This window comes from Fragaria vesca, linkage group LG2 (genome assembly GCF_000184155.1).
Source record: "Fragaria vesca subsp. vesca linkage group LG2, FraVesHawaii_1.0, whole genome shotgun sequence".
Taxonomy (NCBI): domain Eukaryota; kingdom Viridiplantae; phylum Streptophyta; class Magnoliopsida; order Rosales; family Rosaceae; genus Fragaria; species Fragaria vesca.
The window spans coordinates 5,300,314-5,323,509 of NC_020492.1; the positions used below are offsets into that span (position 1 = coordinate 5,300,314).

The 23,196-nt window shown below is 36.7% G+C and overlaps 4 protein-coding genes and 1 pseudogene across 4 annotated transcripts; 1 reads left to right on the forward strand and 4 right to left on the reverse strand.

Annotated features, from left to right (window-relative positions):
• Positions 1 to 572: 572 nt before the first annotated feature.
• LOC101310862 lies at positions 573 to 2,454 on the reverse strand (annotated as a pseudogene).
• Positions 2,455 to 2,610: 156 nt separating this feature from the next.
• Positions 2,611 to 5,617, reverse strand: LOC101293148 (TMV resistance protein N-like). The gene is made up of 2 exons (XM_004289835.1): positions 5,563 to 5,617; positions 2,611 to 3,516 (listed from the first exon to the last, which is right to left on the reverse strand). The coding sequence occupies exon 2, from the start codon at positions 3,368 to 3,370 to the stop codon at positions 2,789 to 2,791; it is 582 nt and encodes a 193-aa protein (XP_004289883.1). The 5' UTR covers positions 3,371 to 3,516; positions 5,563 to 5,617; the 3' UTR covers positions 2,611 to 2,788.
• Positions 5,618 to 5,720: 103 nt separating this feature from the next.
• LOC101293446 (dolichyl-diphosphooligosaccharide--protein glycosyltransferase subunit DAD1-like) lies at positions 5,721 to 8,598 on the forward strand. The gene is made up of 5 exons (XM_004289836.1): positions 5,721 to 5,929; positions 6,022 to 6,069; positions 7,864 to 7,951; positions 8,048 to 8,091; positions 8,274 to 8,598. Exons 1-5 carry the CDS (start codon positions 5,819 to 5,821, stop codon positions 8,355 to 8,357), a joined length of 375 nt encoding a protein of 124 aa, XP_004289884.1. The 5' UTR covers positions 5,721 to 5,818; the 3' UTR covers positions 8,358 to 8,598.
• A 565-nt stretch (positions 8,599 to 9,163) lies between these two features.
• On the reverse strand, positions 9,164 to 10,541 carry LOC101293734. Its single transcript, XM_004289837.1, has 2 exons — positions 10,385 to 10,541; positions 9,164 to 10,267 (listed from the first exon to the last, which is right to left on the reverse strand). The coding sequence occupies exons 1-2, from the start codon at positions 10,445 to 10,447 to the stop codon at positions 9,644 to 9,646; spliced, it is 687 nt and encodes a 228-aa protein (XP_004289885.1). The 5' UTR covers positions 10,448 to 10,541; the 3' UTR covers positions 9,164 to 9,643.
• A 1,014-nt stretch (positions 10,542 to 11,555) lies between these two features.
• On the reverse strand, positions 11,556 to 16,954 carry LOC101294025 (TVP38/TMEM64 family membrane protein slr0305-like). The gene is made up of 7 exons (XM_004289838.1): positions 16,508 to 16,954; positions 15,153 to 15,205; positions 14,444 to 14,536; positions 14,132 to 14,355; positions 13,338 to 13,404; positions 12,226 to 12,336; positions 11,556 to 11,794 (listed from the first exon to the last, which is right to left on the reverse strand). Exons 1-7 carry the CDS (start codon positions 16,917 to 16,919, stop codon positions 11,771 to 11,773), a joined length of 984 nt encoding a protein of 327 aa, XP_004289886.1. The 5' UTR covers positions 16,920 to 16,954; the 3' UTR covers positions 11,556 to 11,770.
• Between the last annotated feature and the right edge of the window lie 6,242 nt (positions 16,955 to 23,196).

Here is a 23,196-nt window from a genome sequence, read left to right on the forward strand (position 1 = left end):
GAAACTTAAGGTATCGTGTTAGCAATGAAATTGCATTACTCTTATAGCTGTCATTCTCCACCATTTTGAAACAGTTAACACAGTTTGCTTGTAGCACCGAATCGCATTGTCCTGTTTGATTGTCCAAGGTATCTAATGAAATGCAGTTGTGAGCGTCTACATATACATCAGATCGAAACTCTGGTAATGTCTGAAGCTTGCGGCACCCTTTCAAGTGAAGAGATTCAAGTCTAGAGAGTTGGCCGATGCTCTCCAGTAGTCTAATAAATTGATTATTGCTCAAATCTAATATCTCCAATGAGGCTAATGAGCATCCAAAATCACTGGGGATTGCTTCTTCAGAAAGATTACAGTCACTTAGATCCAGTGTGGTTAAAGAATGCAAACCAGACAAACAAGCGAGTGACAATCCTGTGGGAACACAAGCTCTTTTTTGCAATAACTGAAAGGGGTTGAACATTATACTCCATGATTTAGGTGACTGTGCTTTACATCCAGCAAGAGATAATCTTTTGAGGTTTTTCAAAAGACCGATAAAGGAGGGCACTTCTCTTATGCCACTTCCACTCACATCAAGCTTCTCTAAACAGGCAACATGACTCAGCTCGTTTGTCAAGCTTTGAGCAACCAGACAGATTGAGATCTTTCAGAGATTTTAAACCACCTACACTGATGGGAAGACACGCAAAATGTTTGCAATCTTCCATGTTTAGCAGAGAAAGTCTTTCAAGCATTCCAGTAGACGTAGGCAGTTCCCTTATGCCAGTGTCATTCAGATAAAGCTCCTCCAAGCTCGCCAAATGACCAGTGTCATGTGGTAGTTTGCTAATTTTTGAACAACCAGAAAGATTAAGAACTTTGAGAGATTTTAAGCCACTTACACTGCTTGCAAAATGCGCCAGATTCTTGCATTCAAGTTAAGCACAGTAAGTCTTTCAAGCACTTCAATTGTTGGGTCAACCTCATACAGTCTTGTACAACCTTCAAGAAACAAAACCTCGAGATGTGGCATACTTTTAAAGTTTGGGGTGTTGACAAGATCCAGAGAGTAACTCAGATCAACAGTTTTCAAATTGTATAAAGGCTGCATGTCAAGTAAAAAGCATAGAAAAAATTAGCTTCTATGAGATATAATCAACAATCATTATACGTTAAAATAGTAATAATAGTATACTTCTGTTCCTATCCGGACATGTTTAATAGAGCTGTGACACAAGCTAAGTACCAGCAGCTTCTGAGGGTTGAAATGTGATGGTAAAGACTTTGACGGATACCTAGTCCAATCAAGAATCAGTAAACTATTGGGAAGATATTCCAGCCCCTTAGGTAGGTTCCCATTTTTAATTTTCAGGTATCTCAATTTGTTCATCATTGAAAATGATTTCGGAGTCACGTCCACCTCTGCTCCCGACTCAGTGGAGTCCACAAATATGCCTTCTATTGCTTCAGTTCCCTATTAACCCATTGTCATCATACAATAAAAAGCAGATTTAGTAGACTGACTTGTCATATAATATATTAGAAAATAACAATTCAAATGATTCTTCTTCTAAATCTCTTACGGTATTATTGGTTAAGACATTTTTGATGTCTTCAACAAGCCACAACCTACTGCACCTGCCCGGATCGTTAGGATATTCCCAGCGGACAATTTCCCGTCCCATTTCTTGGAGCAAATCGTGCATCCTAAGTCTCCCATATGAAACAGTCAACAAAGATCTTTCCGTCGGGACTTTTATTCCAATAATTGCAGAGACATTGCAACTGTTTAATACTTCAGTAACTTGATCTTTGTCCTGTCCATTAAAGAAACATGCAATGTCTAGGAATATTTTCTTCTCTTCAGAATCTAGATCATTATAACTTATTTTAAGCACATCAAAAATTTCCAAGTTACAGACTCTTGCCAGTTTTCTCAGTGCACTCTTCCATTCAGTTACATCTCTTCCATGCAAAAAAGAACCCAGCACTTCAAGAGCTAAAGGAAGACCTTTGGCATAACTTACAACAGATTTGGACAAACCAAGAAATCTTCTTCAGTGTAACCTCTTTTGAATGCTTTCCAGCTAAAGAGCTGAAGAGAATCATCATCATTTAATTCTTCCACCATCAATCTTCTCTCCACTCCATGTTCAATCAACAAATGCTCATTTCTAGTTGTGATTAGAACTCTACTCCCTGAACCAAACCACTCTTGGTTTCCTGCCAAATATTTTAAATGGCTTGAATGGTTCAGATCATCAAGAATGAGACTTTTTTGTGACCTAACAACCTCCTTATAATGGTGGCTCCTCCATGAAGGTCTGTTATGTCCGCCTACTTTCTCCAAATCCCCGAGAGAAGTTGCTTTTGTAAATTAAGTAGACCACTTTTCTCAACAAAGTTTCTAACATCGCTGAGAAGGAAACTAAATTCAAATTCACGAGCGATTCTCTCATACACTGCTCTTACCATAGTTGTCTTACCAATCCCGCCCATTCCAAATATCCCAATGAAGCGGACGTCATCCACCCCTACACCTAAAAGCAAATTGACTTGCTGCAATCTTGAATCAATCCCAACTAGATTTTCTGCATAACTGAATGATATAGGTTGCAATTTTGTCCATATAACTTCAACAATAGTTGTAATGAGCTTTGATTCATACCTCTTCCATAGAAAAGAATAAAAGTATCAAGTTATTGATATGAAGATCTAGTTAATGAAAATATCAAGTTCTGCAATTTGTTTTATATTCCAGTAATGACAAAAAAGCCTCATAAACTATCAGATTGACTATCTGCCTATATTATTTGTGAAAAAAATAATGAAGAGCGCAAAAATCAACCACTGTAGATTGATGAGACAAAAGGAACAGAGTATATGCATACCATTCCTTTGAATTCCACCCAGAGAAACTTGCCACTTCAGTTAAAGCATCTCTCCACCTTCGCACTTTCTCTTTGTCATCCCTAAACCTTTCTTCGTGATGAGTGAAGGCCTCTCCAAAACTACCTGTTTGCTTTCGTACATCAGAGGGATCAATATCATAGAAAATTGGCAGCACAGTTTCTCTTGCTTTCATGCATTCAAGAATTCTTACAAGTTCATCCAAGCACCATGTTGACGATGCATAATTTTGTGACAGAATAATGAGAGCAAATCTTGATTCTTTAATTGCAGAAAAAAGTTCTGGAGAAATAGCTTTCCCTTTTTTAAGTTCAGGATCATCCCTGAAAGTTATCATTCCTTGATGTTCCAATGCAGTGTATAAGTGGTCTGTGAAAGTCTTGCGGGTGTCATCACCTCTAAAGCTCAGAAAGACATCATATTTCCACTGAGGATTTGAAGGGGAGAAAGATGTAGAGGTTCTTTGAATGCTCATTTCCATTGACACCTACTTGCTTACTTGTAGAAGAGTAAGTGTCCAACTGAGTAACCCGGGAAGATTTCAACACTGGCTATTTCAAGGCCTGGAGTTAACTATCATGAAAACCAATAAACCATGTATTTGTGTGTCCTGGTTTCTCTTCTCCACTGCATAAAACATAGAAAAGATCAATAATTTTCCTCGTCATTCAACTGAAAATAAGTATTCATTCTAAAAAGAACTGTATTGACTATGAAACAACAAACATTAGCCAGTTTGGTTTCTGTGGTCATCTGGTCGATTATTACTCCTTTGCTTTCTCTTATTATGGTATCTAAATACACAGACACAAAACACTAGCTCCTTGTAAACTAGAAAGAAATATACTTGAGAACACAATTGGTGTCAGAATGATTCATTGAAAGATAGTTAAGCAAATTTTTCTTTTTCTTAGTTCTGGCTGAAACCCCATGACAGAGTGATAGGTGAATTGTTGATAGACAGTAGAAGTTAAACAATAGCAGCAGCTGCAAGTGCATATATCCTATTTGACCAAAAGTTAATATTTAAAACTAAACAGTGCCCAAGTATACATAAATGTTCCAAAAATTCATAAGAAATTCTGACTTTAAATCTATGATCAATTAGGAATTGATGCCTCTTTTAAAATAAATAATGAGCAGAGCTGCAGATATGCTAACCAGAGAAAAAGAAAACCAAAACGATAACAGAGAACAAAAACATGGCAACATTGTAATACACAAGAACGGGATAGAAATCAGTTGGAGCTTAACCTGGATTTCCTGGGAATTTGAAGTTGGATCGGATTGACTTCAAATATAGCAGTTTTTGATCAAATCATTCGTTCTATTAACAAAAGAGATCAAGAATGAGTAGAAGCAAAGTGGTGATGAGAGACATACTTTTGAGTGAGAAATAGATTTGGCGTATCATGTGGTGGGTGAAGACCTTATTCCCATTGCCTTTTCCAAAGAAAAGTCCATTCTGGCAGCCACATCATTCCTGCCAGCAACTTCTTCTTTCTCCAGTGGGGGTTCCTCTAACTCTTTAAGTTAAAATAGATACTATACATCTATACCTCTCTCTAGTCTCTGGTGAAGAGGACGTTGTTGAGTAGTTGACCACAGTTTTTTTTTTTTTCTTTTTTTTGATCATTGATCAAGCATAGTAATCATTCATATATATATGAAAGGGAGGGTAATAAACTTATGACCGTAGGAATCGATCTTCACCTATTCCATGAGCCATTCCGGCCCATGTTCAATACTTCATCTTCGCATTTTCATACAAGATGAGCTTAATTAGCTAAATCATGAGCAACAATATTGTTGCATTCTCGGGGTTTGAAGGCAAACTTTCAACTAAGAAACCTTCTTCAGCATACCAAGGATCAGAGGAGTTGACAAGACGCACTGCCTCTGTTACTCTGTAGTGCTATCCACTTCAACCACAGGTGGAAGTAATATTCTAGAACTGTTGGATATTGTACCAACATAACTTATCTTCTACAAAACAATATGTTTTCGTCTTTTCGATATAAACAGCAAAATATCCAACTCCAAGTAATGACTTAAACACAAACTATGTAAGGCAGGGCAGGAATTCAGGATCGATCATAGTCTCCATAGACATTTCGTGGTTCATTCCAACCCACTTGCTAACAATGTACCTACACAGGATACTTCATCCCATACCAATACTTCATCCTAAATATGAGCTATAGTAATGGAGCTATTCGTATAATAGAAAGTAGTATTAAAGTCATCAATCGATCAATGGTGCAATTCATAGAGAATGTTCCTCATTTAATCAGTACAGTAGCTGTTAGCTATCAGCGAATCTGAGTCTAAATTGGCCGGTATGCAAATGTATAACGAGGAAAGTGAAGATAAATCATTCAAATGTGATTATACGCCAGCAAACAATCCGAGAACACATAAAAAGACCCCTTCAATCATGATGGAAACACCAATTCAATTCAATCTTTAATTTTAAGCCAGGACAGACTAAACAACAACTCGAAGCTAAATGCTTCTTTTGATTGCTCGGAACAAACGGGACTGGACGTTTCCAGAAATATGGAGAAACCAAATCAGAGACACAAAGCAAAGTAATATTTTTTTCGATTATACAAAGCCAAAGTAATTTGCCTAAGTGATTAGCAAAACCGAATGGAATTCGAAAAAGCATACCTGGAGTGGAGAACTAGCGCAGCCAAAAACGCAGAGAGAGAGAGAGAGAGAGGCATGCTTGTTCCAGAAAACAGCCACGTATAATGGTTTCTCTAAAACCGGTGAAATGACGAAATAGTCCCCAAGTCTTAAACCTTTTAGGTCAACCGAGACCCGGTAGTGTTAAAAGTCTTGGATCTAGTAGAGCAAGTGAGATTGTAACAGAGTCGAAGGAGGGTTTCGCCGGAGCTGAACTCGATTCGATCTTTTCTCGAAAATGGTGAAGCCGCCGTCGTCGTCATCGTCGTCGTCGTCGACGACCCAGGACGCCCTTGCCCTTTTCAATTCGCTGAGATCGGCTTACTCTGCCACTCCTACCTCTCTCAAGGTTTCTTCTTTTTTCTCTTTTGTATTAAAATTCTTCAAATTCCTAACCAAAATTCTCAAATTGGTTTTGTTTTTTGGGTTTGAATTTCTCAGGTGATTGATCTCTATGTGGGTTTCGCTGTATCCACTGCCATCATCCAGGTAATGTTCATTTCCTGTTTTCGATCATTGTTAAATTGTGGAATTGGGGATGCCCCATTTTGATGTAATCTTAAATAAATGGAAAATAAAATTAACTGATATGAAATCAATCAAGTTTTCTGCTTGAATTAATCTTATTTGGTGACCAAGTTCTGGTTTTTTCTGAACCAAGTTGTGAAAAGAAGGCTACTTTTTTGTTGTGATCTTATTGGGTTCTAGATAAGGGCTTCTTGGTATGTGCGTTAACAAGCTTAATAGAGATCCAGTTTGAATTGTATGAGAATCATGATTTTCTATCAGTGGGACTTTAAGTTTTGTTCTTATTATGAATAGTGTAAGTAAATGCAGAATTCTAGCATCACAAGAATTCTTTTTTTTTTTTTAATTACAGTCTCTAGATTAGTTTAATCCATGAACTACAGTCTCTTATGTTTCTCGTCTTGGTCAGAATTTATCAGATGTGTTCTCTGTTTGATATTTTTATCAATGAAAAATGGCTTGCTGCGATTGTCAACAGTCATGCCATTCGTAGTGTGGTGATCTAATTAAATTTTCCTGTCTTCCTAATAATCCATTCTCATCACTATATTGATACAACTAAAAATGTTCTCAGCCAAAATAAAGCCTTGTTCTTAAGTTAATATATACTGTTGTTTTTAAATCTTGGGGAGTTCACGAAAAAATTGCAAGCCGAGGCATTAGTTACAACTACGCTCAATTAGAGATATTTAGGCATTTTAAACTTATCTGAAATAAGTTAACTTGATGGTCTTTGTTACCAAGCATTTTTCTTTTGAGTAACAGTAATGAAATGACTTTTCTTATCTTGGTAATTGTGGTTTCTTGCAATTTGATATACATTTCTGGGAGATGATGTTATGCATCTCAACACTTTGAAAGTAGTTACATCACACTAACTAGGATTAATGACTTTGTTGTTATTGTTTTCAGTATAAATGCATATATACTGTTTCACGACTGAGTTTAATCATTCAATCATAAGGGTTTGTACACTGAGGTGCGACTGATGTGTAGTTTTGTGTTCCATAAGTCACCATTATGCTAGCATCTGTTAAATAAATGTTTTTCCATACCTGGTTTGTTGAAGGTATGTTGAAGCTTTTAAAAGGCTTTTGAAGCACCAGTTGCTGTAATGTGAAAAGGGACTTGAATAATCAAATATGTTGAGGTGTTTGTAGGTTCTACAAGTACTTTTAGACAAATAAAACTATGCAAGTCACGCATAAGGAAGAGGACATATGCCAGTTAATCAAACAAAAACTTTAGCATAGTTTTCCTCTACCTCATATGGTCTAATGTTAGCATACATGGACACAAGACTGGAAGCTCTACTCAGACCAAAAAAAAGACTGGAAGCTCTACTACATAAGTAGCATGATGAATATCAAAATTTGTTAGGATATAGGCATTACATGAGTATGACAACATGTTGCGTTACATTTACAGGAAAATATTATTCATAAATCATTTGTCTTGATATAGGTTCTTGTGAATTTGAGTCTTTGTTCTTAATAGAGAAAAGTCCTATTTTTTTTTTTTTGGTAGTGTTTGGGCTTTATATGTTAAAAGACATAATGTCCTATAGTATAGACCACTTCTTTTCCTACCACCAACCACCGTTCCTTTATAGTTACAATATTAACACACTGTGCTTATGCTTTATGACTGTTTGATACAACTTATCCACTTCTCTATTGCCTAAATGAGAGTTTTGCAACTTGATGTTGGTTAATTAACTATTTATTTCATTATGTACTTCGCTGCTGTGACCAGGTCGTCTACATGGCTCTTGTTGGATCATTCCCATTTAACTCTTTTCTCTCTGGAGTACTCTCATGCATAGGGACAGCAGTCCTTGCTGGTAAGGAGACTATCTAGTTTTTTCTTCTTTGTGGTGTGAGAATTCAGATGAGGAGATTAACTCTGTAACCGATTAAACTGAGTACTTCTTTTGCAGTTTGCCTTCGTATTCAAGTGAACAAAGAAAACAAGGAATTTAAGGTAAATATTCTTTCTTGCACTTTTGTCCGATGTTCCTCTTCAGACAAATTTGCACACTCTAGGCCGTTTCTGTTCCCACTGTTCCTCTTCACTATATGTTGAATACAATCGTAATTGTTAGACAACATTTTCCTTTTTTCTTCCCCATCCTCCTCCTGATCCCTGTGTTTCTGAAACTGCAGGATTTAGCACCGGAGCGGGCTTTTGCAGATTTTGTTCTCTGCAATTTGGTGCTGCATTTGGTGATCATGAATTTCCTTGGATGAATTAGCACTTTTTGGCCTTTGATACTGTTTCCTAGAACAATGAGAACTAGATATGATCGACGATAAACAATTATTATGTATCCGCTGTAGCAAAGTTTGCTTGCCATTTTGATTTTATTTTTAAATTCACATGGTAAGTTACCAAGTTATGCAGGCCCCATATATGGAAAAATTGGACCTTAAATGAAATTTCAGTCATTACATTATCAGGATCTCTTGTCAAAACTATATGATTTATTATGTGAATTTTTATGGCGTGGTGCTGGACTATGAAACATTCCTATTCCCTTTCGGTCTCAAACTCCCAAAGGTATATGACAAACACTACATATACAGCATTCATGGGGTGTTTTCACTGTGGTTAACTTGTCATCTATAGGCTTCAGCATCCAGTTCCAAGTTTAGCATCATCCTCATATCGCTGCAACTTTGCTCGTCATACACAAAAATCTTCCAGTTCCAAGTTTAGCATCCCTATAATTGTGCATAGATTAACCAAATTCGTATGCAACACCGTTCAAATACTGGGAAACGCCCATACTAGAGTGCGTTACAGCTCCTTATGCTTCTTCTTTTTTCATTTTTTTTTTAAATTTAAAAACCCAAACAGAAACGACAAGAAAACTACGAGCTAAAATAGGATCTCTTAGCTCTAGAGACAGCAGAGATGTTGAAGGAAGAGATGTCGTCAAGGAAGGCCTGAGCAGCATGGACATGGGACTCAAAAACGAGACTAAGCTCATGATTTTTCACTTATGCTTCTGTTAATAATCTTAGTTAACGTTCTCTCACTAAAAAAGTTATGCCGCTCTCCTCTACTGCCGTATTGAGAGTCGGCGAGTTTCTCCAATCCTATGTGGTGCGTCTCCACCCTCTTGTGGTGAGTTTTCTGAGCAGTCTCAGCTTTAAATCTTTCAATGTCTCATTTTCTTTCCTTCTATCCTTGTTCAACCCCAATTTCTCATCTGGAATGTATGGAATTAGTGGTTACGCCTTCGTATGATGTTGCATCCAAGTACAAAGAAACATGTTTAGTCAATAACACAAATTGATTTATCTTGGCTATTGTTCATAGCTTTACTACTTGTAAATTAGGTTCTAAGACTATTAGCCTAATTCTAGCTTCAATTACATGGAATCATGGTAAGATATATGCCTAAGCTGTAACATATAAGTAAAAATCACTGAATCATTGCATTCAATGAATGCACAAAGGTAGACTACCTCTTGATTTTTTTTTTCACAAGGCTAAGAGACCTGAAATTAATTACATACAGAGGTTGGATTCAATTTTCATATGTTACATGAAATCTCTTGTATCTCTTGCTCTGGTACTTGCCATTTGGTCTGAATCTTGTCAACTCCATCCCTTCTCCAATAGGTAGTGTTACATATTCAAACCCTTTCTTTTCCTTAAAAACCTGATCAGGAAACGCAGCTCCACAACCCCTTTTAGACCGACGAAGGTTGTTCATTACCACTATGCTCCCATTTGGATTAAGATTCATAATCTTCAACAACTTCAAGTGTTCTTCAACCTTGCAGTCGATGACCGCAAAATCAATACTCTTGAACCGCTTCACCACCACAGAAGGATCGATACCATAAACAAATTCAACAATACCATCGAGACCATTTTCTAGAAATAGGGTTTTGCTCATTTTCTCCACATACTCGTGATGATGATTAAGAGGTTGAGTAATGCAGACGACTAGGCGGCCTCCGGTCTGTTTTGCGGCCACAGTCAGTGAAACAGTCAGCGGCGTTACGCCTTCTGATGTGATCTGTACCATTAACCTTGCTCTCTTCCCAGCTGCCAAAGCTGATACAAACTCCATGCATTTTGGCTCTATGATGCAACTTGTGCTTCCGAAGGTGCTGCTGTCGTCTTGACTGTTGTGAACTTTACACTACAAATAGACCAAGTAAAGGATGTCATCAACCTTTGCAGAGAAAATTCAAAATGAACTACATATCTAACTGCAAAACTGGAAGAGACTGAAATTGAAAGATTGCTATAACTTTACCAGGTGAAGAGTGTGGAGGTAAGCTTGCATGGCAGATTGAGGACACCATTCCATAGCCATCATGAGTTTCAGAATTACTTTGCTAACACAAAGAGAGACTGTGTCTTTCAAGTTAAAAAGCTTAGGTTCAAGTTGTGGAAGGATCGAGATCTTTACCTTGTTGAAGAATATCTATGAAGCTAGAGGGCATATTTATAGAAGCTGGAAAAAACTGGTCGCTCACCCTGCTGATATTATTAGTTGTTTAAGGTGATGGGGTGTCTTTCACCGCCCATTGCGTAATGACATGTGGCGTAAGAAAGGAGGTGATTTGCATGCAGTAGGTTAAATCGTGGCACATTTTGGGCACTTTCATGTGAGGAATATGATCGGAATTGCTTGCTCCTGGGTCTACTGGATGTGCAGGAGGACACTTGTCACCCTCCAAAACACGTGGAGATGGATGACACAAGAACTCAATTATTTAGTTCTTGCTGAAGTCTTTGCTAAGCATACTCCAAAGTCTGCTCATGAAGTCATAACGATATTGTAATCTTTGGACCAACTCAAGTCTGCTCGTAAAGTCAAAATGATGAATATCAATATTTCGACCAACCAATCTCTTGGTGCATTTCATGTGAACACATACTTTGAACGAGTTCATGTGTTTTACGGTAGAACACACTTACACCTAACTTAGTTGTGATTGTGACTCAATTTCACTCTTGTAATGTGACGAGAAAGAAGACCAAGAGGAGAGCTCCTACCATTCTTGTAATGTGACGAGAAAGAAGACCAACAGGAAAGAAGTACTTTGTTCACTACTTTTCCATCAAATTTAGCAAGACACAGGTCTCAAATCACTTGAACAAGAGGTGGGTGTTTTATTCACAGTGGCTTGAGCATTGAGGGTCAGTAGAATGCCTGCGCAATTGTCTCAGAAGAAACTTAAATTGGTGCACATGTAGAAGCAAACGGCTGCAATACTCAGAGAGTCGAAAATCATACTGGAATGGTAGTTCCTTTATTTTCCTTGAAGAAGATACAAACATTCTTGGATTAAGTCTTTTTTTTTTTTTTGTTTTTTTTTTTTTTTTTTTTTTCCCTTGGCTTGACAAAAGAAAGTGTGATAGGTGTTGGATACTTAGATTTCCACAACTCTGGAGTGCACAACACAGAGGAAACTTGGGGTAAAGAACTAAAGATAGAACTATAACTCAGCTTTATGTAGAAAGTATTATCATGTAAAATAATAAAATTCAAGAATACAGATCAAAACATTTCCCTCTACAATTTGCCAAAGTTAATTAATTACACGGCAGTGAAGCATCTGTCATTTTTTTCTTTCTCTTTTTCAAAATTACAAATTACAGTGTAGGAGTTCATGGGTAGCGTGATACCCATCACCTAATCAATATCTTTTACAGCATCCTGAAACCAACAACAGAAAACCAGCCAACTCAGCATGGAGAAAACAATTGCCTTCTTGCCTAACAGTTTTTCAAGAGAACAGTAAGATGTATCTACCCAGCTTTTAACTTGGCATCTTGCTTCCGTTGTAAAACTAACATTTAGGTACCAAATGGTGCACTAGATCCAACAGAGGTGGGAGACACTTGTATAGTTATATATTAGAAATATGATCATTAATGTGGTTCTTCTAGGCTTCTAGCACTCGTCTTAAATCTGTCTCCAAGGTACGACCAGCATAACAAATAGTAACTACGCTAGCGGGTGGAAATGGCTGATTCAGTATTGTAATTGGATTACTCTTGTGAAGCATATTACCTAGTGAACTATGTAACGCTTCCGAATAAGATAAAAAAATTTCCTAGTATAATGCTTGTTGATGTGGGAATTACCTTTGCTAATCGTGTTACATAAGCAGCAGCTAATGCTGTGACTAATAGTCCAGCGGCTAGCGTCAACAGCTGACCATTTCCTCCTGGCAATCCAACATCAGATTCTTCTTGCTGAAACATCAACCAAGAGAATTTTCAATAAAATGAAATGAAATTTAGAGACGGATATAAATCTCAGGAGAAGGAAACACAAAAACTGTCAAATTTAACTCCAAAGTGTCCTTTCTACATATGGAGCAGCCCTGTTGAGACCAATTATCAGAAACTTATTTTAGGCAAGGAAATAGATAACTGGATGGTTGTAACTATGGGCTTATGATAAAGAGAGACTCACTGATCTACATGTAAATATGAACTGTAAAAAGTCCATCTTGCCTTCAAGATTACCTTCGAGACCATCTTCTCACCTATTCTAATTATTTCAAGTTCTTCGATTTTTAGCATTACGCTCATATCACATGCATTATTACATTAGAGCCCAGTGTTGTGGATGCAAGCATGAAACCTATGGATCTTGATGTTATCTGACACTTTTCAATTTTCCAGACTAGTACATCAACCACAGAACCATATCGAGGTTGATACCTGAATTGCATCTGGTACCTATCAATCCATCAGATAAAGTAATAACCCACTAAGGTTTGACACTTTCTCTCTACTCAGAACTACTAGATATATCTAAAATTGTATTACAATTAACATCTTTTGTACTATGGTTACTCCGTATCTTATTTTGATGGATTCTTAGCTTGCAGATAAACATAGAAATCTATAAACATCAATATTATATCTAGTAAAAAACCTGAAAGTGAGTTTTGATGATTAAACTAAATGAAGTAAAAGTCAAGAATTCAATAAATATTTTTGTTTGGATCCATCGTGTCGATGAATGGTTGATATTTTGATTTCCAGAAGGTTAATTCCTTTGTATACGAAAAAAAAAGAAAAAAAAGGTTAATTCCTTCTTCATAGTTCATACCCGCTCACCGACCTCACACCCCCAGCCCCTCCCAAGAAAGGAAAAATATATAGAACTTGAGAGAACACGTTAAAACAGGTTTAGCTGACATAGAATTACCACAACACAACAGGAAATAACGAGAGAAACTCACAATTATGGCTCGCCCAAATGCACCTGCACTCACATAAGCCCATGTTCCTGGAAGCATCCCCAACCAACTGCAAGAAGATTATATAAGCTTAGGACTAGAGAGTAAAAGTTTAAAAACATCTTATACAGTTCATGACATTAGAGACTACTACTCCTTAATGAAAATACCAGATGGCCATCATCCTCATTTTTCCAATGGTTTATGAACTGCTTAATAATCTTTACAAACTTGAAAGAAGCCTATATATTTACATCATGAAACATCAAAACTGCAACTGAAGAGCAAGAAAAGAACTAATATCGTACATACTTGAAGGCTTCTATGACTTCTAAATAATAACAATTATCCTAGGATAGGACAGTTCAAGCTAAAGTTTTGGAACTCTGGGAACGTGAAAGTGTTTTTAAACCCTTATGAGAAAAATTTTTGAACCCCTATGAGAAAAGTTGACAGCAACATGAATGCATAAGGGCATTCAATAATAATTTTTTTAGTCTAAGCTTAGTAGGTCAGTCAATTAGTGACTAAAGTAATGAGTTCAAGCCACAAAGATAACAACCCCATTTAGAGCTTCTACACTTCAAGCTGGTCCAAAGTAACCCGCCAAATAGATTTGAGCTTGGCTAAAGCACTCGGCTAAGAGCCCTACAAATTGGGCTAAGCTCGAACAGGTCCTAAGGCTCAGCCAGTTGGTACGCTCAAGAACAGCCAGTAAGAATATTTGTATAACAACCAACTAGAAATATAGGAAATCAAAAATCAATCAAGAGAACAAGAAGTACTGTAGAACAAACCTTCCCAAGACATAAGGGACAAACTTTACAGATGTCAGTCCATATAAATAGTTCCCCAGAGAAAAAGGAAGCAAAGGGCTCAAACGGAGGAGAGTGACAACTCTGAAGCCATTTTCCCCGATAGCCTTGTCGATTGCAAGAAACTTCTTGTTTCCCTCAACCATTTTAAGAATACGTTCACGAGCAAAATATCTAGCTATCAGAAAAGCAACGCTAGCGGCCACCTGAAATGGGTAAATAATATATGTGTTTAAAACTGAGTACATATAATAATAGTTTAATCTCTGTAAGCTTGTAAAGTAACTAACTTACCGTTCCGCTTATAGAGACTAAAATTGAGCCAACAACTGTGCCAAAAAGAAGACCAGCTGACATGGTCAATGGAACGGCTGGAATCGCTAGGATCTATAAAAACAATATTTTAATGTGTCAGATGTTAAATAAGACTGTTCAATTATCTACAGACATCTGAAGAGATGAATAATTTCTTGAAATATTGTATATTGTTATGAAAGACTATGAGGTAGTCGAGTTCAGACTTCAGAGCATATAAGAAAACATTTTTGCAATGTGACAGATGTTGAAAAAGACTGTCTGGTTATCTACAGAGATCTGAAAAGATGCAATGAAGAATTTCTAGAAATGTCGAATATTGTTATGAAAGACTAAGAGGGAGTCGAGTTCAGAGCATATAGGAAAACATTATTTCAATGTGTCCGATGCTGAAATAAGACTGTTTGATTATCTACAGACATCTGAAATACATGATATGAAGAACTTTTAGAAATGTTGAATATTATTATGACAGACCATGAGGCAGTCGAGTTCAGAGCATATAGGAAAACTACATTTCAATGTGTCAGATGTTGAGATAAGACTGTTTAATTATCTATAGACATCTGAAATACATGATATGAAGAATGAATATTGTTATGACAGGCTACGATGGAGTCGAGTTCAGATAATATAGACAAAAAAGGATTATAGCAATATATTCAAGGAATGGGTATCAGATTCATACTTCCAGTCCTGCATAAACTGCTATAAACAATGCATATCCTGCTGGACCATAACCTGTGCATCAAAAGCTCTACGAGGTTAGGGATATAGAACTTTTAAGTGAAACCAATAAATAAAAGCACAGCAGTTATGCTTCATATTCTGGTTTTGTAAAAAGGATAACCAAGCAAGGGACAAAGACATCAATAAGGGTTTCACAACAGATCACAAATGATGAGGATACTATTCTTTTTCTTCTTTTACCACCCAGTAGGGCTTGATCCCGGTAAGGCCCATAGGACAAACTCTTATTTCCAAACTTTAAAGAAGAGCTGTTGAAGGGAAATATCATAGTAACAGCTTTACAAATTAAGTAAAGCATGCACTACACTGCACTTTTACGACTTTACCTCAAAAGGAGAACCTTGGAAAAGAAAGCATTTGGTCATATTATAAAAGGTATTTGGAGGTGATACTAGTTGTACTTCAGTTGCAGTCTTTAGGAACAAAATGCCAGCAACTTCCTTAGCATTGTTTCCTTAAGAATTAGGCACCATAAACTTGGCAGGTTATCGCTAACTTGTGGGTTAGGAAACTCTATAGTGTTGTTACTTGTTAGCTTGAATTGATTGTGTTTTGCGATATATGTGGCTTGAGAGAATTGCTAGATGCTTTTGAAATCTGAGGATGATCTGGCTCATCATGATTAAAGCTACTCACATGAAGATCCCTGCTCTTAGGGGAAGCTTCCAGTTAGAATACCCTATACAATAGCAAGCCACCTTTCCACTGCAGTACAATTTCTTTTGATACATGTCCCAACTCTTACTAGTTACTACACTTGCAATACGCTACTTATCCACCTATTTTTGTTTAAAGGGACTGACAAGGCATAATGAAGATGAGAATTCCATTTTGCAAGGCAATGACAAACCAAACTGTTGCGTGTTTTTGACAGATTTTCATACTAAGCAACTGGTTCAAAGTTCACGCAATAGATTCTTCTTTCACCAATAAAGACTAATCAGCATGAACAAAACTCTAGAGCTCCTACTACAGAAATGTAAGTTCACAACCAATCAAAACACTCAATCCAGCTCGAAATTTTCAAACTTGTTCAGTATTACGCGATTAGAATCCAAACTTGTTAAGCATTACAATTTCAAACTTGTTCAGCATTAGATGAGCAAACAATCCAATATGTCAATGCAGACCATCAAAACAAAATCACATGAATTTTCCATGTACTAGTGCCCAATCCTAAGTCAAACTTTCATAGATTCCCAAATGAAAACACAAATCTAACCACCAATCCACAATTCAAAGCAGAATGAAGCTAAAAACTCGACAAGGGTACTGAAATTAAGAAACTTTTACCTTCAATGAGAGTCGTAAACTGATTCAAGAAGGCATTAACCTGATCCTTATACACATACCCAGCCGCACCAAACCCCCCAACCAACCCAACCAACAACAGCCCCGCCAAGATTGTACCTTTAAGCGCGAACTCACCCTCGCCCTCATCATCACCGCCGCCGCCAACTCCGCCTCGGCCGCTTTTCTCAATCTCGGCGCCGTCGTCGCTCTTGGGGTTGCTGAAGAGCCACTTGAGGCTCTGCGGCGGAGCGGCGGTGGTCTTCTGGAGGCGGGTGGTCTTGGTGTTGGTCTGCTTGAGAGAGGAGCATGGGGAGAGGAAGTGGAGGCGGTGGTGGTTGGGTTTGGGGGAGGAGAAGGGAGAGAGGGACGGCGGAGATGGAGGTGGCCTCAGAGTGAGGAAGAGGGTGCGCATTTTAAGCGGTGGAGTGTGTGTAGGATAAGAGCGGGAGGCTCACCACTGCCCATGTAATGTAGTAACTAACTTGGCATAAACAAGTCACTGGAAAGTTGTGGAAATCTGGATTGGCTGTGAGGGATGATAAGGTGCTCGACTGTGGTTTAGTTGAAGTGAAAGTCGGTTGTGATTGGGGGATGTTGTGTTGCGTTGTGAGTGGCCGAGGGAGTGCCATGTAGTCCCTTGGTTTGCCTGAGAATTTGCTCACCTGCATTTTTTTTTTTTTTTTTTAGTAACGAGAATTTGCTGACCTAAATGAGAATAGAGAGGGCTGTGAGCACTGAGCAGAGATATTTCCAAAATGATTAGTCTTCGGATGTGTAAATATTCTTAATCACTAGAGCTACGATATGATGTCTATAAAGCGAGTGTTTGAGTGAGTTCTAACAAGAACTAAGAAACTCGTCATAAAATAAAACTACATAGGTAATGGGTTAGACCTCGAAGGTGTAAGTACTCTTGATCACTAGAGTTACGATGTCTGCAAAGCTAGCATTTGAATGAGTTTTCGCGAGGACTAATGAACTCTCCTTAAAATAAAACTATTGGAAGTAGCCACATTTTGAGGTTAATAAGCCTATGTGGTTGATTCAATCGAATGAAATAGCACCAACTAGCAAAATTAATTTTGGGTTCCAACAAATAAGAGCAAAGTGAATAATAACACCCCAAAATAAGAATCGCTCTCAGGTATCTTCAGAATCATCAACTTGGGCAGGAACATGAGTATGATTATCTTCAAAATGGTTAAACGGGAAAGGACATGTCATTTGCTTGAATGCTTGATATACAATGTTGTTCCAACCTTGTATAATACAATCAAGGATTTAAAGAAATGAAAACAATCCAAGTCATCTGCTTTCCAGTTTTTCACTTGAAGATGAGGAACTGGCAGCTTGAGACAAATTTCCATTGAGTATCAAATTCAAGTCTGGCTTTGGCAAAGAAAATGTGATTTTATGAAGCTGATCATTTAGACTATCTTGCAGTTGTTGAGGTGAAAATAGTCCTGGCTTTTCAAGAGCTTTTACTGCTGAGTTTGCTACAAGACTACCCTGTAGGAATGAAGGAGAAGACATAAGAGAAATGAAATTTATTCTTCTCTTTGCATGAACTGTTGCTTGTTATGTTTTACAAGTGTCATCACACATAATAACTTGTGTCCGACAGGAGGACGGCCACCATTCGAGATAATAACATACGAGAGATCATTCAATATGCTAACAGTCTTAATCTATGTCATGTAAGTACTATTTTGCAGTTCACAAAAGAGTTTGGGCAAAAGTGCAAAACACAAACTTGCAGACAGTACACAGCACACAAGAGAACATTTTGCTAAGTCATCTTGGTCATCAATACCCAATCTTGTTGCTAGAAGTATAATATACGAGACAGGTAGCAAGATGGAGTAAGCACGTCCACAGCATACATATATGCATGATGAATCCTACTGCTTCCTACTTTATCTAGGATACTGCATCTGCATAACCTATTCGTCTCTACTTCACTAAAATTAAAACTTATATCCAATCTGGTAAAACTTATCTGTTGATAACCGCAACCAAACATATCCAGAAGAGTTAGACATGATAAGGGTTATAAAATAAAGGATGTAAATATAATGTATTTGCTACAATTCAGGTGTATTACAGCGAAGCCCACAAACAAACTGATCTTGTATTGTAAGCCACAGTCTGATCTCTCCAGGACAATATCTAATTGCAAAGCTGCTAATACATTAAGATGGTATCATTTGCTCTTCTTGCACACAGTTTTCCTGAATCCTGGGATCACCTAACTCTAAAGCAGAAATCCTCACAAAGACTCCACTCTTAGTTGCTGATCGACATATGCCTAATGAATTCAATCTGCATGTATCAGAAAAAGAATAAAAAAACAAAAACATTAGGAAGTTGCTGGCAATAGCTTGAAAGCAAGACATAGAGAGAAGTATTGATTGGCTAATGGTTACTGATTGCATTATGGCATTAAAAGACAGGGTCGAACTATATAATGATGATATTGCATTGCTTACTCCATTCACATCAGAGCATAAACGCATAAGACAGGGTTGAACTATAGGCACACATAATTGCTGACATACTACTCACATAATATTGCCACACTCACTGATACTTTTTGCAGTAAAATATCACTCCACAACTTGCTATATGAGCTGAGCTAACAGTACAATTGAGTAATGCACTATATATCATGTCACTGTGCAAAATCTTTATTTCATAAACCAAAAACAAATCTAACCTGGCCACTTAACGGTCAGCTAAATCTTCATATGACGTCATGTTCCGTGCTCGTTCTAGTATGGGCCTCCTAGCATGGCAAAGGAAATAGCAACAAGAACCCCTTTTATTGGAATAATTTTGAAACCGAATAGGTTTTTTGAACACATTACATGTGTTAAACCAATTATTGCAATATGAGGGTAATGGAAGGATAACACGGTATATAAGAAAAGTATCTTTAACAATGCATAACCAGTGGATATTGGCATCTGCACCAAAACTGCAAAGAAGAAAAAATGGAGGAAAAACAATAAGACACATTATATATATGGATAAGATATAGCACATAGAGCCAAATACAAACATTATATACATGGACATACCTTTCCTTCAGGTATTTTCTCAAGCTTTGTCGAGTCAAGATATATTCGTTTTCCTTATGAAGTATAACAAACATACTTTTTCCATCAAAAAGTATGTTTGCATACACAGGGTCATTTAGCTCATTCATCATGATTCCTTCATACTTACACTTGCAAGTCCCACCCTTCAAAGAGAAAACTATCCAGAAAAACACAAGAAAGAAGAAACTCAAAATTTATTAATTTCATGTTAATCATATGTAAGATATTTACATATCATAAAATGTTATTAATGCGTATCACATTATATTATTTGATCAATCCAAACCCATTAGAACTTTCAAAACTGAAGCCTTGAAACCATTCAACGTCAAAAGTTTACGTTAATCAAAGAAGTTAAACCGTTTTCCATTTATGGTTTGAATTCACTTGTTATTTTTTTATTTCTATTTTAGGAAATCATCTTAGTATTTAAAAACCAGAATAGTTGGAATGAATTAATCGAGCATGCAGTTTCAATCTTCAATGTCTCATATGTTTCCGTTCATATTAAAAAGTATATGTTTCTTAAGGGAAGTAACGATTCTTTATTCCTATTAAAGTTCTATTTTCTAGAAGTTTTTAATAAACAATACCTCTAAGAGGTCCACCAGTGTGAGGATCATCAAGTGTAGCTTTTATCAGTTGATCCTTAACAGCAGTCACGTCTATAGGGGTAGTCAACCTGTCAAAACCGTAAAAAAAAAAAAAAAACAAAACAAAACAAATGATAATTATTAGTTTTAGCCAAACATAAATAACATTCACTTTTTATTCACACGTATACTAAATACACGTATTTCTTCACACACCCCGTTTCACATTTTATAGGTAAATAAAATAACCTGTATCACATATGTACTAACATATAGTTTTCTATAATGGGTGTTATCACAATTGGTATCAGAACTTATATCTTATCTTATCGATGGTACTTGAATTCCAATTTTGATCACAACTGGTAAAACTTTTTTATTTCATTTTAAATGGTACCCATCATTGATTTAACTTCCTGTAACTGATTTCTTTTAGCAAACAAAGTTATTGGCATGGGTATTTTCATCAAACTACTCTTGAATATAGGACATTTGCTATGCACATGTCAACTTTAATGGAATTGAAAGAAAGTTAGTCATATATACTATTTAAAATGAAATTGAAAAGTTTAGGCATCTACTGTCATCAAAACTGAAGTTCAGGTATACCATTTGTGATACTTTCAACAATTACAAAACTAGATATTCATTCTTAGTATATACCATTGATGTATATGATTGTAATGACTTACATTCATCTATTCCATTTGGTATATATAAACCCTAAATTAACGTTATATGCTAGCAAAATATAAACTTGCAATAAAGCACCATTATCAGTTATGACTAGTATATAATATCAATTAAATGGAAAAAAAGTATTAAGGTTATTATCATACTCGTTAACTTGTGCTAATTGATTTGTTTGTTTTAATTAGAGAGTAATCACTCTTTTCAACTTGTTCCCAATCTAGAAAAGTCATGCTTGATCAATACGATACTATAACGAATTAGGAATGAGGTGGTGACTAGTAAAATGTTAAAAATAAAAAAAAATTTAGTTGGCATATATAAGGAAATATGTATATAATAAAAACCAAGTTTAGGGAGTTCTAACATACAATTTTAACTCAACTAATGCCACGCGGGAGCCGCTTCCAGTACCAAAAATTACTTCATTTCTATCACACGCCACTTTATAGTCATCTCCCACTTCAATTACTTGATATTTCTACAAGAGTAAAAGAATAATTAAATTTTTGTATTATCAATATTTGAAACTTTAGTTTAAACAAAAAGACTACATTCTAGATTATTAATCGCATACCTTTTCCTGAGGCTTCCAAAAAGATATGAACACTGTCGATGGTAAATCTTTTGAACCCAAAGGAGAGACTTCATGAAAATATTTACTTGCAACCTCGCCAACACGAGTAATAGTAGGCTCCTCTCCCTCTACCATGAAGTCCAATATTTTCTTCCGGACATACACAACCATTTCGTTACACCTATTTCCACCTCCACATAAAGTTGCATAAATGCCTTTGATGATAGGTACAAACTTCTGTTCAACTTCACTCATGAAACCCTCATATTCCTTCATATTAGTACTTGGGTTGTTATCTGAAAACACATAAGTGAACAATGAATACTGACACAAATATTCACAGAATGAGATAAATAAATATATACGCACACAACACACAAAGAAATTTACAATGTTGTACATACCTGTATGGATTGAAGCTGCAAACGAATCCACTCCAACAAGTAACTTAGTTGGCAACTGAATCCACAAAACTGTGGTTCCATGCCATGAAACTATATTATACTCAGCCTCTACCTCGGTGCTTGAGTTGACATTCCTAGCATTCAAAGGCAATGGAAATTTTAGTATCATGAACAAAACAAATATATTAACATGCCCAAGCAAACACCGATAATTAGTTAGAAATTCAAAAAAGAAATATAATATATTAAGTCACTGCTAAGGGTAGAGTCGTTATTATAAAATCATGGACGAAAAGAAAACGCTGATTATCTGTATAATCATCTAGAATATATTCTGGAAAGTAAAATGACATACCCCTCGAGACATTTCTCCTTACACAGATTAATATACTCATCTGTATATAACAATGTCGGAAGAGAGCGAGCACAACTTGATTCAATGTTGTCACACTGAAACTCCTTGAGCTTTTTTACAAACTTCCCCATCACATACCCATCCTTCTTGGGGCTCTCCTTCCGGTTTGGCATCAGTTTGTTTGATATATTGTGCAGGCGATTTACCAACGGTGGGGTATCCTCTATAGGAATTATGCCCCAACTCTTCAATACTCGAATGTATCTCAAATCCTTTGCTGTGTCTGTTGGGCAAACAATATGTAGGTCTTCAACCTTAAATTTCTTCAGGATCAGTGAAGAGTTACCACAAAGTATATCTGAACTTTGCATCTTCGGTCTCCAGCCATTGGCAAGCTTTAGTAGGACATTTAGCACTGACCTCTTCAAACTGACTGACTTCAGTTTCATGAATGACTTCGAAAGGTTATCACTAAAAAGTACCTGAAGAAAATATTAGAGAGCAGACCATCCAATTTCAGAAACTTTTGATAAGTGCACATCATCAGGTTCATAGAATTAGGGGTAACCAAGGAGTAATAACAAAAATCAATATCTTCAATTACCTTCCATCTAGCTTTTCTGAAAAGTAGACTGTCAGAATTAAGCAAATCATCTAGTTGGTCGAACTGTTTCTTCACTTGTAGTATGGCCTTGGCTAACTCCTTGTCTTCATCAGCATTAAAAAAGCATTGGAAATTTTTGGGGTCGAGGACCAAGGTCTCCCAAACAGACTCACTGTCACATAGAGTTCTTTCATTCCCCAGAATCCACAGCCAGTGCCTGAAAACATCGGAGAATCAGTAGTTATTTCCATTAAGCTAATTAAGAAAGATGCAAAAGCATACAGGTTTATGTAGAACATACCTTGCCCTTGTAAGAGCAACATTAATTCTCTGCATATTTGAAATAAACTCAAGAGACTGTTGGC

What these genes read in the sequence shown, in the direction of transcription:
- LOC101293446 (XM_004289836.1), top strand. Translation starts at nt 5,819, where the DNA reads ATGGTGAAGCCGCCGTCGTCGTCATCGTCGTCGTCGTCGACGACCCAG. An exon ending in CCACTCCTACCTCTCTCAAG is followed by an intron (nt 5,930 to 6,021) that starts GTTTCTTCTTTT and finishes TGAATTTCTCAG; the next exon opens with GTGATTGATCTCTATGTGGG. An exon ending in AGGGACAGCAGTCCTTGCTG is followed by an intron (nt 7,952 to 8,047) that starts GTAAGGAGACTA and finishes CTTCTTTTGCAG; the next exon opens with TTTGCCTTCGTATTCAAGTG.
- LOC101293734 (XM_004289837.1), bottom strand. Translation starts at nt 10,447, where the DNA reads ATGATGGCTATGGAATGGTGTCCTCAATCTGCCATGCAAGCTTACCTC. An exon ending in ACCTCCACACTCTTCACCTG is followed by an intron (nt 10,268 to 10,384) that starts GTAAAGTTATAG and finishes GTCTATTTGTAG; the next exon opens with TGTAAAGTTCACAACAGTCA.
- LOC101293148 (XM_004289835.1), bottom strand. Translation starts at nt 3,370, where the DNA reads ATGGAAATGAGCATTCAAAGAACCTCTACATCTTTCTCCCCTTCAAAT.
- LOC101294025 (XM_004289838.1), bottom strand. Translation starts at nt 16,919, where the DNA reads ATGCGCACCCTCTTCCTCACTCTGAGGCCACCTCCATCTCCGCCGTCC. An exon ending in CAGTTTATGCAGGACTGGAA is followed by an intron (nt 14,537 to 15,152) that starts GTATGAATCTGA and finishes TTGTTTTTATAG; the next exon opens with ATCCTAGCGATTCCAGCCGT. An exon ending in CATTTGGGCGAGCCATAATT is followed by an intron (nt 12,337 to 13,337) that starts GTGAGTTTCTCT and finishes TTGATGTTTCAG; the next exon opens with CAAGAAGAATCTGATGTTGG.